Raw genomic sequence first — 13,646 nt, 5'->3', positions numbered from 1 at the left:
CTGGTTGGCTCGTGCGTTGAGGGACCCCTCACAGGAGCAGCGGTTTCACAAGAACATATTAACAGCCCCTCAAAGACAAAGGCAACTTAAAAGAGCTGGTTCATCACAGAGCCGGGTCCTTTCTTTGCAGGCCCAAGCGGACCCGGAAACCATCAAAAGCTGAGGCTGGGAAACCCAGCTTCCTGCTTCTGGCCTCAATTCCCCACCACCATCACCACCAAGACCACTAAAAATAAGACCAAACCCAACACATGCCCCCGCCAAGTCGTTCCCCTCGTGGTTGATCTCTCTGCTTCCTGTTGATCTTGAAGTTTGTTTTACTTCACAGCGACTTCTGCGCACAGCCCGCGGGCACTCCCCCAGCTTGAGAGGAAATAGTGTTTAAAAAAGACCAAGAGAAGATGACAGGTGGGAAATAGCATGTGCTGAGGGGCGATGTCCTGCCTTTCTTCACCCACTTCGCTGGGAGGGTGGGGACTCCCCTTCCACCGAGCGGTGTGGCAGCCCCAGGGAACTCTGGTCCAGACCCTACCAAACACTGCCAGGGTCAACCTGGACGAATCTTGGTTTTGGGGTTTGACAAATGGACCTACACTCTCACCAGTGGCTGTGGGGCTCTGGAAGGCATAATTGCTATCTGGACTTACTCAGCAAGAATGGGTGGAGGACAGAGTCACAGGACACAGGATCTTTGGGGACAGTTTATGAGAAGTGCCCTTGGCCTCTCTCCATCTGTCCCTTGGAAAACCAAGGGTCATTGCCCATTTTTCTGATTTACCCCTCAAAAGCTTCTTTCAGCCATAATTTCAAACTCGAGCCCCTCAGTGAGACTTCACTTCACCTTCACCCAATCTCTCAGCCTCCCTTTGCTGCTATAATTATCCGTCTTCCCTTGCTAGATTGTGAGCCCTCGGAGGGGAATGGATGACCACTGAATCATTCTTTTTAGAAATTACACAACTAATATATGTTTGCCATTTGGAAATAGAAAATTCAGAGAGCTCTCCTCTACCCTCCCAAAAAAAGGATAAAATGTATCCACGATGCCCAGTGGGACTTGTAGCACTCTGGTGATCTTTCCATTTTCCTGGGCAGACACAAATACTGCACACACCACATTCACTTAGTGAAATCTATTCTACTTAGAGTTCCGTACCTCCTTGTACGCCCGCTCAATAATCTTAAGATATCTTCATTTCGACGTTGTGTGTCATTGGAAATCACTGTGGAGAGTCCTGTGACAGCTGTATCACGGTTTTCTCTGTCAGTCTCCTGTTGCCGGGCCTTCAGATTGTATCGAGTTCTTTCTTAAAAGACAGCTTTATTAAGAAATAATTCACATACCATAAAATTCATCCTTTTAAGGTGACTATTCCGGGGTTTTTAGTGTATTTAGAGTTCTGCTATCATCCTCACTGTCCAATTTTAGAAAATTCTCAACATTCCCTAAAGAAAGCCCAGAGCCATGAGCAGTCATCACACTCCCTAGTTCCTAGAAACCTAATCTCCATTCATTATGGACTTTACTTTTTTTAACTCTTGACATTTCATATAAGTGGAATCGTACGGTGTGTGGCTTCTTTCACTTGTAACGTCGTGTATCAGTACTTCTGTGCTGCTGGATGATGGGCCGTTGTGTGGATAATACCACATTTTGTTTATACATTCATCAGTTGATGGACACTTGTGTTGTTTCCACTTTTTGGCTCTTATGAATAATACTGGTGTGAACATCTCTATGTAAGTTTTTATGTGAACACATGTTTGCAGTTCTTTTGGGTCTGAGCCTCGGAGCGGAATTGCCGCATCATAGGGTAACTTGATGTTTAACGTCTCTGAAGAACTGCCGAACTGTTCCAAAGTGGTTGTATCATTTTACGTCCCATGAGCGAAATAGGGGTCCTCCAATTTCTCCACATCCTGGCCATCACTTACTTTTGTTCACCAATTGGATTTTAACCCCAGACCTGTCCCTTGAATATTGGAACTGCTGAGTCCATGTTTGCTGGATATATCATGTGATTTCCCCAAACAGAAAGTTTTTGCTTTTCTGAAGCTCATCTCTACAATCCATCCCCCCAAACACCAAGCCAGATCCAGCCTTTGTACTTGGAGCAAGGGAAGGCTTTATGGAGGAGGAAGCATTTGGGCTGAGAGACTGTTGTAACAGCAGAGCGTGGCTTTGGGGACACCATCAACCCCTTAAGACTTTGGTTCAATCTCCCATGAAGCAGGGGCTGAGAACAGTACCTGCCTCCTGACATAAGGCAAGGAAACCGCATGGCACAGTGCCGGGCACGCAGCGGGGCCTCTTCTTCCCTGTGAGAAGGATGAAGGGTTGGCTCTCCGATGAGCTGGGGAAGGACATGCCCCTCGAGGAAGTAGCACCTGCCAGGACACGGGTGTGTAAGCACGTGGCCAGAGTGAGGGGAGAGGGTGGAGCATGGAAATAAAGCCAGGAGCCCACGGGCCAGACCCTCCTAGGGGCTCCTTGTGCGGGAAGGGAGTTCCATCGTTCCTTGAAGTCACAGACTCCAGGCTGGGAGGGACAGGACCACGGTGCGTGTTTAAAGGGCTCCCTTTACAGCAGGGTGAGGCTGGACTGAGAGGCTGGGCCAGCCCAGCAAGGGGCCTGTTAAAATGAACCTGGATGAAAAGTGAGGAGTCGAGGCTAGAGCCTTGAGGATGGGCATCGCGAGAGGGGCCCACAGGGAGAGAGATTCAAGAGGTGGCCTCAGTGGGATGTGATGGCTGTGTGGCCTCTGTGATGGCAGGCTGCCGTAGAGATCTCATCTTTTTGAATTCTCACAACTCTGCAAGGAGGTGCCCGCTTTTCCAGTTCTAGGTTCGCAAACTGAGGCTCAAAGGAAGTTAAGAGATGTGCCCAAAGTCCTCACAGAGGGATAACATTTGCCCCCCGGTCTGCCTGCTTTCCTAGCTCTGCAGCCAAGCCTGGGAGGGAGAGGGGAGAGAGGGAGAGCAGCCAGGGGAGGGCTAGTCCTCTCTCAGTGGGGAGGCTGGCTTGGCAGGTAGGCTGGAGCTCAGGTGGGTCAGTCAGGCTGAGGGCAGCAAGGCCTCTCTGAGGAACAAGGCACACGGTGAAACAAGAGAATTTGCCCACCAGGAGCTGGAGTGTCTCTGATCCCCTCTCTTCCTCAGGGCGGATGGGCACCGCGTGAAGCCTTGGAAACAGAAGTGTGCTGAATGGAGACCATGACCCATCTAGCCCTGTTTGGAGTGAGGCTGGCCCACAGGCCCAGGCAGAGAACAGGCAGCTCCCCACCTCTTCCCTCATTCAGAACCCCATCCTTGGCCAGAAGCCTAGATCCTCTGGATTCGGGGCCATGCTGGGGAAGGGAGGTGTCACTGGGCTAGTCGCTGAGGCCGGATCTCCCAAGCAGCCTCAGGCCTTTCGCTGAGCATTCCCCTCAGCAGGGCTAAGAGACTCCAACCCCTTGCTGAAAAAATCCACACTCACAGCGTGGGGAAGTGCTCCAGGCCTGCCTAGGAGACCCACATGGGCCTGCCTCACAGGAGCAGGTGAGCTGAGGGGCCGTGTGGAGCTGGCACAAGATCCCCCCACTGAGGAGGAGAATGGGGGAGAGGGCACCAAGAGGGGAGTCCTAAGCTGCTAGGCCTCACACGGAGGGGGAACCCCTTGCTTCCACTTTCCCCCACATACTCCCCATGGCTCCCTTTCTGTGCCCATCAGCCTTTGTCCACGAAGCCCTGCTCACTCAGTTTAAAGTTAGCGGAGGCCCAGATGGGGACATGGCAGGGAGCCATCTGGTCTTCTCCCAAGACCCTCAAACCTCCCCCGTTGTCCCCAGGGCCCGGACTGTCTCAGCCCAACTACCCTCTCTTCTGTGCCCTAGGGTCTTTATCCATGTTTACTAGCTGTCAATTAGGAGGCCTCAATCCCCTGCGCACAGAAAGCCAGCCAGCCAAGCGTGGAGATCCCTGGGCTCCCTCCCCATGCCTCTCTTTCCTCTGGGTTGGAGAAATGGGGGGTGGGGAAGGAGAAAGGCAGTCTGCAATCTCCCCTTTAGCTGAAAGTGACTGTGGCCTTGGTGTCTTTGCAGTCAGCTGTTCCTCACAGAGCCATAGTTGGAAAGCCTGGGGTGGAAGTCCCGGGTGAGGAGGGACGGTGGCCAGCGGGTACCTGTGAGTGAGGGGGTGGGTCGGCAGGTCAGAGGCACGGGTGTGGCTGTCATGGGACACGTGTTCCCTGATTGACTCTGGCCTGGCTCAGTCAACCTTTTTCATCGAGGGTTGTTCCAGGCCACCACAAGGTGTGGTCAGCGACCCCTCCCTGAGTGTCTCTGGACACTTGGTCTCATCTCTCTGACCACTCTGAGGCCTCCAACCACGAAGGAGGAAGAGGGAGAGATAAGGTGGAAGAAGAGGAAGGAGACAGGATCAGAGGGCAGTGGGGGTGGGGCCAGGGAGGCGCCAGGAGGGGCCTCACGTGTGCTACGGTGACAATGTCTGGATGCCTGGAGTGGGCCAGCTCAGGGCCAGGCACTTGACTCGCACTTGTTTCATCCCCAGCACCACCTCTATGAGGCAAATGTGCTCACCCTCACTTTACGGCTGAGAGAACTGAGCTCAGAGAAGACATTTGCCCAAGGTCTCTCAGTGGGTCTGTGGGAGAGCCTCTGGCTCCATGCGTGCTCCCTTCCCGGCCACTCAGTGTCTGCCTCTCCTCATTGCCTCGTCCTGGAGTAGAGTCCGTGGGCCCTGAGCACAGCCCTCTGTCCTCTCACCAAGCTGGGCTCTGCCTTCCGGAGGAATGCATGCCACCTGGTTTTGGGCCTCAGATGTGTTCTGGAAAAGCCTGTCTCACAGCATGGATCACTTGAGTGCCCGACAGCTTCTTAGGGTGAGAGGGCCCAGCTTCATCCTTGGAGGGGCCTGGAATAGGCAGAGGCATAGGAGAGGCAAGAACTGGGGGTCCCAAGCACTGAAGAAACTTCTCCCAGGGGAGACTCAGTGGCTCAGAGATACCAGCCTTTGAATCCATATCCCCACTTACTGATCACCACCTTTGGCAAGTAGTTTGGCCTTTACGGGCCTGAGGTTCCTCACTCCTAAGACAGGGTGAGTAATGTCAGAGCCTGTCCCCCCAGCCCCTGGGTGGGGGACATCATTGGAAATTCCATTTTCCAGGTAAAGCACCCAGCTCATTGCCTTAGACATGGCAGGGCCACCATGCCTACTACTGTAGTCTATCATTCCTGTACTTTCTATGTCCAGGCTGCCCTCCCCCAGGGCAACATCGCCGTTGGTCAAGGCTGTAGGCCACTATGCAGGAGTTTCATTCACCTGCACGGAATATGACTGGCCCTGGCTCATGGCTGCCCTCTTGGCAGAACTGTGAGTTCACCCTGCTTTGTTCAATGTTGGATGTCCCGGGGACTTTCAAGTGAGGGCTCAGCCCCAGCTACGAGGAAAGGGGAAACTCAGTCCTAACTGCAGACCAGTAAGCCAAAAGGAGATCTGAGAGGAAGGTGGACAGCAAGCACCTGGCTTATGGGTCCAGTCCCTCCCAGGGTCTCCCTCCATCCCAGCGAGTGGCAGAGCTGATCCACCCCAGAGGCCGTGCTTGGAGGGCAGCCTGCCCCATGCACACCCTGGTTCCACCAGGGTAGACAAGCCCTGGGTCCTGTGCGAGCTAACAGCCTGGTGGTGGCTCCGGCTGATAACCTCTCAATATTTGTTACTCCTTCTCTTAAAGAGGAGGCTGAGACAGACAGAAGGGTGGGACCGAGTGGGGAGAGGTGGGAGCAGTGAAGGTCTTTGAATGCACAGACCGCACCCAGAAGCAGCAGCCCTGATGTCAACCAGATCTTCCCCCTCTGGCAACACAGTGATACAGGAGGTAGGTCTCAATGCCTTCCCTCACCTCGAAATAGCTCGTCATCGTGCTCTGCTAATCCCAAATGGGTGAAAGCTACTCCCTAAGAGGAATTCCGGTAAGTCGATGTTCCGCATTCTTTTCACCTTTATCAGGACGGTTTTTAGTGTCCGTATAGACTGGACTCCTGGTGAGTGCCCAGTTGGCCTATTTCCTCCAGCTCTGGCTCTGACAATAGCACCAGTTCCTCAAACTTCCAACCCAAGGAAAATTCTCTGCACGAGCAAATGTGTCTTAATTGCTGAGAGTACCAGTGGAGCAGAGTTCCAGGGATTCTCCAGGCATACGTTCTAAGAGAGAGGACAACGTTGGCTCGAGAATCCACCAGAAAAGTTTGTGTCCTAAGAGGAATGGAGTGGCCAGTGCTGAGAAGGGAAGTGGGGCAGAGGAAGTAAGAATTCACAGTGTTTCCTCCACAGCCCGTGGCTAAGAGAGCTGGTCCTGCCCTGGATCGGATCCCACCTCGTGGTGACAAAGACCACCAGCTACCTTTGGAAGAAAGTACCCATGTGTCCGGGAGGGCGGTGTTGGGAGAAGTCTATATTTGGAAGAGGACGCTAATTTGGGCGGGTGGTTCCCTGGCCTTATCAGGGCCCTGCAGTCCAGCATGGCTCCATGGCAGATGGGCTGTCCAATCTCCACCCTATCGGACTTGGCTCAGTCCCCGTAAGAGGGAGGGCTTTGTCCTCACACAACCCTGTGCTCAGGGTCACCCTACTCTGTTGACCTCACTGGCCTCCATGTCACAGCCAGCTGCAATGGGAAGAAAAGTGGGTTGTTTTTCCAAGTCAGGGGGGAGCAGAGGCATGGAACTACTGGACTGGGCAAATCCTGGCAATGGCAGAAGGCAGGGGAGGGGCTTCGGAAGGAGAATGAACACCTGTTTGATTCCAGAGGCTTTAGAAACGAGTTAAACAGCTCCGTTAGAATTCATTCAACTGCAAGTATTAATCATATTTTTCCCTGGTGGCAAAATGGTCGTGGCTTAGATGAGTCCAGGCAGCAAGTAAGCAAGAATGCTTTCCATTTCCCACTGAGGTAGGGTGATGGCACAGCTGTGACCTCAGGCTGACATGGATGTCACTGTGTGACCTCGGACAAGTTGTCTTCTTAGAGTCTCACTTTCCTCACCTGTAAAACTGAGAATACTTTTTTTTTTTTTTTTTAATTAAGCACAGTAATGTGGGTTAAATACAGAACATCGGATGGTAGGGGCTCAGTAGGTGTTCCCTCCTCCTAAAACCCCCTGTCCTTCATTTCTCATTGTCTTTACCTTCTCGTTTGAGTGATTTGATATTAGTTGACTAATTCTGACTAATTCTGATGCCCTGTGGTGGTTTTTAAATATGACTACAAGTTCTTTGACATTCCCCTATTCAGAAGGTGGAAACGAATATCCCTCCCCTTGAAGACTGGCTGGACCTCGTGACTTGCTTTTTGCATGACGAGGACATGGCTGAAGTGAAGGTGACGTCTGAGGCCAGGTCATAAAAGGCACCGTGGTTTCCGCCTTGTGCTCGCCTGGATTGTCTGCTCTTTGGGCCACCCTGTCATTGAGGACGCTCAAGCAGCCCATGTAGGGAAGGCCCGGTGGGGAAGATGGAAGGTGCCCCGCTAACAGCAAGTCCCACCAACCATCCTCCAGTCCCAGTCAAGCCCTCCGATGATTGCAGCTCTGGATGACATCTTCATTGCAAACTCTTAAAAGACCCCCAAGCCAGAATGCTCCTGAATTTCTGACCCAAAGGAACTATGAGATATAATAAATGCATATTGTTGTTTGAAGCCTCTGCATTTTAGAGTGACTTGCCACACAGCAATATATCAATATGTATCTATTGAATTCCAAAAAAGCTCTGAAACTGCATCTAGGTAAAGGCAAAGCTGTAACAACATGGAGAGCTAGCGGAACAAGATTTGAAAGCTGGAGTGAAGCAATAAATGGGGTGGGTGTGGGGAAGAGTCTGTTTCTTTCAATTAGAAAATCTGATTAAAGACAAAATAGAGCTTTAAGGCTTCTTTCAAGCCAAGGTAAAAACGGGAACTTCATGGGTCATATTAAAACTATCTTCTTTTGTCTTTGCATAATGACGTACATGGGACACGTGGGATCTTAGATAAATAGCACCGCTGCGTGGTGAACGGTAGCTCCGTGTCTTGAAGACACTCGACCTACTGCAGATCATACCGAGAGGGTTTGAAATGGCGAACACACAGTTCTTACAATGATGCACTTTCTGACGGTTTCCAGAAACTCTTGGCATTACAAAAGTAGGGAAAAATGTACATTGTATTTTGTAAACTTTTTACATAGGTATTAGATAAAAAATGAAGTATAATGTGGTTTATAGGAAAAGTCTCCATCTCGCCCCTGTCCCCCACAGGCTAGTTTCCTTTCCCATGGTCAACCCTCTGTGACTGATTTCTAGTTTAATTTCCCAGAGATATTTTATATTCACACAAATAGTATATATCGTTTGCTCCCTTTATTACACAAACGGGAGCACGCGAAAGGCGTGGTTCTGTACTGTGCCTTTTACTATTCAATATTGATATAGGACTTAAAGATAACATTTCCCTTAATTATTCTAACTTTTGATTTTCTGAGCTTTTGATATTTTATTAGTCAAACTTCAGAAATGTAAAAAAGTCAAGAAAATAAAAAGCACTTGTAATCCCACCATCAAGAAGTCACTGGTGTTCAATGCGTGCTGTTTGCGTGTACTCCTTCCTGTCTTTCCCTTAGGAATAGGACACGGGTGATATGTGTAATTTTTGTAAACTGTGGGAAGAATTTCACATTTTGGGGCTTTCCTCCCATTTACTTTTACATACTCCCATTCCCTCTCCCTTATCGCTACTATTCTGCTCTAAGTATATTCAGGTTTTTCTTAAGAGGCAGATTTATTTTCTCGATAATGCTCTGCCCAGTGCAGGATTGGGGTGAACCTGCCTTCTCTGGGTCTTCTCCAGGCTGCCGTGAGAACAGCGCAGACTAGCCTCTGTCACCGGAGCATCTGAGATGAGCAGCTGAGCTCGTGAAGCACCCCTGAAGCAGGGTCATAAAGGGCGTTCTTGGACTGCCAACGTGAGACTGGTGGGGCCACAAAGCCCGCAGATGGCCAACTCCCTATGTGATGGCACTCAGCTCCCAAGGAGCACAGAGCTAGGAAAGGTCAGCCTTGCCAGCCAGAGCTCCAAACTTGGTTGTTCCCCTGAACACAACTTAGAATTACAGTGTTGGCCGAGTCCTATGGGATTCTCCATGAAGCTGCCCTCGGTCCAGGCATCCCCACCGATCTCGAAGGAAGTTGCTGCTCCTTGCCTGGGGGCAACTGACATAATAATTTCCTCATCAAGCACTTTCCAGGGCACAAACCACATCTTCCAGGGAGATTTCTTACTGGAAAAGGGCAAGTTATATAGGCTTATCTACTCATTCCTTCTCATCTTCTAAACTTCTTTTTCAAAGACTAGACATCTGGTCACAGTTGTACAAAGAATTCTGGAAAGGACAGGAATGACCTTTTTTTTTTTTTTTCCAAGATTTTATTTATTTGAGAGAGAGAGAGAGAGCACAAGCAGGGGAAGCTGCAGAGGGAGAAGGGGAAGCAGGCTCCCCGCTGAGTAGGGAGCCCAACGTGGGGCTCGATCCTAGCACCCTGGGATCATGACCTGAGCCGAAGGCAGAAGCTTAACCGACTGAGCCACCCAGGTGTCCCATGAATGACAACATTCAAATGGGTAACAGTGGAAGGGGTAAACCAGATGTAGTTTACTCCTTTATCTTTTCCCTAATATGCATTTTCTTCCAGCAGGTAAAGGAGACCAAACAAGTGATAACACTATAACAATACCAACATTAATTCAGGGCTTACAGATACTGGGCTAAGTTTTGTGTATATTATAATCTTAATTTTTATGACCACCCAAAAAGGTTAGTGCAATTATATTATACCCATTTTATAAAAAAGTGAAGAGGTAGGAAACAAAGGTCTCTAGGACCCCAGGGCATAAACTCTTAATTTTAAACTGTAATGCTTTACTGTTGGACAAAGAAAAAAATGCTACAATGTCAGAAGTGGAAATTTTAGGGTATTGGTATAATTGTTCAATAAGATATGTAACATGTCATATGCAAAATGACTTGAGAAAGAAAAGGAGAACCCAGTACAATGTAAGTTTACTTAATTGATGTCTGCTGTCTTTAGAGATTCAGGTAAATTAAGAAGATAAGATAGCAGTTATCGTTTGGAAATAAAGACAGTAGAAGTATAACCTCTTAAGTCCGATAACGCAGGTTTGGAATCCCAGTTTTGCCACTTACTAATTATGTGACCTTGGGCAACTGCTCTAAACTGTAGTTTCTTATCTGTGAAACAGGGTAATACCGTCTACCTCCGGGGTTTGTGGTATTAAATTAATGAATCCATGTAAAGCACTTGGTGTTCGGTAAATTCTAGGTATTACTAACCCATAGAGTTATGTGCCAATGTCTATCAATGACAGCAGCCTTCAGTTAAATAAATAATTGCTTAAGAGCCAATGGGCAATACAGAATTGAAAAGCCACACTGGAGATCAGGATGTAGTGGCTAGATCACTGTTCATTTAAAAGCATACCTGTAGCAGGGTTTGCTAAGGCTAGACCAATATGCTCTGTAGATCCCCCAATTTGTCCTTGGATTCCTAACCAAAACCTCACTGTATCCTTGCACAGGAAGCCCCTCCCCACCCTGGATTAGTGAACACCAGCGGGGCTACCCAGGCAGTTTGCCCTGGGGTAAAACTCTGCCTCACCTAGAAGCCACTTTACCATGGAGGGGGGTGGGGGGAAGGCTAACACTTGATGTTCCTACCAGCTGATAAGCAGGCTGCTTTTGGTGAATAGCCTGTCAGGACAGTAAGAAACAGACTTGGAGTCTGAATCTCAGATCTACCACTTACTAGGTGCGAATGTAGGATAAGTTACCTGGCTTCTCTCTAAAGCTTGGTCCCCCTCAGTGGAGTTAGCCCTACAGTGCAGGATTGGGGATTAAATGAGATAATGTAATTTAAACATGCAATACAATGCTTACCCAATGCCTAAACCGTAGTAATTATTTGCCTTATAGATCAGACTAGAAACTCCACCTAGGATTTGTATCCCAAGCTACTCCCTGACTTTCACTATGGAAGATATAGGAGAACGCCTTTTTGCTACGTACCAACAACACGAACAGTATTGTCCATCATGAGCAACAAAAACGCCAATTCTACTTTGGTCAAATGTGGTGGAGGACAGAAGCGTGAGCAAGGTACAGTCTCTGCACTCCCGGAGCTCACAAGCTTTTAGGGGAGACAGATACATGATCAATAATGTTAATTTAAGACAGGCTGAGAGAGGTATGATTCTGAAGTGCTACTGGAGTTTGGCAACGGAAGAACAACATTTTGATGAGAGAAACATCGTCGGTGGGACCAGGTGATACAGGGTGCCTGGGGAGCTGGGAAAGCCTCTGAGAGGTGCGAGCCCTCCGGCCAGGCGTGTAGGACAGGGAGAGGGGTGTGATGAGGGTCTGCCTGCCAGGGAGTACTCTGTGGACAACTGCTGGCTCTGAGGACCGAGTGATTCAAGCCAACGCTGATGACAGATCTGAGCTTCTACAAGTAAGGGCACGGGGAAGCCATTCTGTCTCTAGTAGCAGGCCGGAGGAGGCCACGGAGAGGTCATTATTTGGGCAAGTGTGGCAAGACGAATCAGAGAGGCCTTCTGACTCAGTGGCAAAAGGTAATTACCACAACCAGAGGGTTATGGAGGGTGTACCTTATAGAATCAAAGCTGTTTTGCTCGTCTAAACTTATAGCCTCATTTATTCCAGTCGGGGGAAGAAACACAGACCACTCATTCTCTTCAACCCATCTTTAGTGACTCTCAGGAGGGAGGCCAGAGTCATCACTGGAGCTCATTTTCCTGTGGTGAAACTGTACTTTCAGATAGGGCAAATGAGTTCACAAGGAACATCTGGCCGTCTTCACAGCTCGTGTGTCGGTAGCACTCGGCCCCTGCTCACGGATCGTTGCTAGTCCTCCCAGGTAGGTTCTGGTGGGAGACAGTAACAGCCCATTCCTGCTGCCCTGCAGCGCTCTTACATGGCCGAGGCTGCTGTCACAGAGGGCTGCTTCCACTGTGAGAGTCAGGTCAGGCCCCTTCCTGGCTCTGCAGCACTCCTCTCCCCTCCACAGCTGGAGCCCCTGGACCCCCTCACCTGGCTGTGGCCTCGAGGACTAGTCCTGATGAGGCAGAAGGAGCTAAGGCAGCTCTGGGGACTCACTCAACATTAAGCTACGCCTGTCTGTAGGCCAGTCATGACCTGTGGCTTGGCTACAGCACTGCCTTCCTTCTGGAATTCTGAGTGGTATCATGTACTTCAAGTCTGATAACAGGATCCCCATCTGTCATTCTCCTTATGTCTGAGTTCCTGTCCTGAGGAACTATCCCCAGGCCCCTGAGGCCTGAGATCCTGCCTTGATCTTGCCATTGCCCCACAGGAAGCAGAGGAAACGCTGCTCTCGAAGCCTGTGGCGGGGGCTCCTACCCAGGCTAGGAGACTTGCAGCCCCTGCTTTCCTGCTCCGGATACCTGACTGGAATGTACACTTCCCTGGTGGAGACCACTTTCCCAGACTGCGCTTCTGGTTGACTGCCATGTCCTCCAGATTCCATGTTTCACCTGCTGGGCTGGGCTTCCTACTAGCTGCTTCAGCCCAAGCTGTTCTCCCCGTGCCTGACTTTGCTCAGTGAGTGGGTAGAATTCCAGAGCTTGCCCCACCCAGTCCGCCCTGTTCCTCTGCAGTTAATTGAGCCATGCTCAGCTTGACTTTAGCAAGGGTATGTGCACGTACTCTTGCTCAATATTAACCTAAAGGTCAAAATGGAGACATGAGACCGCACTTATACAAGATCATTTCACATACATGGTTTTAAGACAGAAAACTATTTAACAGATATTTTAAAAATGAAAAGTCTCAATTACCACACAATGTATTTTAAAAGGCTTAACATACCCAAACATCGGATGCAGTGGGGGCCTACCCAACCCCACCCCCTGCCCCCGGCCGTGGATTGGTAGCTAATATTTGGAAAACATTTTTGGTTGTCTGAATAGCCTCAGATTACCTTTATTTAAGTCGAAATAATTGAAGTCAACATTTCTAAAATAGAAATCAGGTAGGAAGTAATCTTTAACCTTAACTTGTGAGCCTAGTAAATGCCCATCAAGAATATGTCTGTGCCTGCCAACAAGTTGGCTGTATCTACCTGCTTCTCCTAAAATTGAGTGGGTCACCTGTTCTGAAGTCTAAGTCTACTAAGCCAGCCACTACTGAAATCCAGCCCCTAGAGCATTACTCAACAGGAAAGGGTGAGTTCTAGAATGCAACAAGGACTTCCCCCACAGCTCCTGCTCAGTGAGAATCTTCAGAAGCTGTTGCTTTTGGAAAAATCAATTCGAAAATGCTCTTATGTTAAGGACAGACACTAGACTGGCAAATCATTGAAGAGGGTCGAGCAACACTACAGCTCTCGGTCTGGGCTGGGACAGTCACTACCAACATTTTTTTTTAAACCCAGAAGAGTACCAGTGGGAAATCCACAAAACCGTCTACCTCTTAACTCCTGCATTTTATAATAATTTTATAATCATAGCCCCTTTCCTCACTTCCAACCCATCTGTTAGAATATTACCGCTG

At 49.3% G+C, this 13,646-nt stretch overlaps 1 protein-coding gene across 10 annotated transcripts in view; it reads right to left on the bottom strand.

Annotated features, from left to right (window-relative positions):
* Nucleotides 1–13,646, bottom strand: part of ADD3 (adducin 3) — a 145,673-nt gene that overhangs the window by 7,150 nt on the left and 124,877 nt on the right. For 6 of the 10 annotated variants that reach the window (XM_034663258.1, XM_034663259.1, XM_034663260.1 and 3 more), the window contains one exon: nt 2,049–2,388. The exons of 2 other annotated variants lie outside the window; for them this stretch is intronic. In XM_034663258.1, the coding sequence (XP_034519149.1) occupies nt 2,064–2,388 (325 nt within the window). In that variant the 3' untranslated portion in view covers nt 2,049–2,063. Of the gene's footprint in view, nt 1–2,048; nt 2,389–6,939; nt 7,057–11,803; nt 11,999–13,646 lie in introns of those variants that run through there. 2 more of the 10 variants (XM_034663266.1, XM_034663264.1) reach the window with 2 other exon arrangements.

Source organism: Ailuropoda melanoleuca, chromosome 6 (genome assembly GCF_002007445.2).
Source record: "Ailuropoda melanoleuca isolate Jingjing chromosome 6, ASM200744v2, whole genome shotgun sequence".
NCBI lineage: Eukaryota > Metazoa > Chordata > Mammalia > Carnivora > Ursidae > Ailuropoda > Ailuropoda melanoleuca.
Note: the sequence above shows the minus strand (reverse complement) of the source record. Positions and strands in the feature narration are given on the sequence as shown.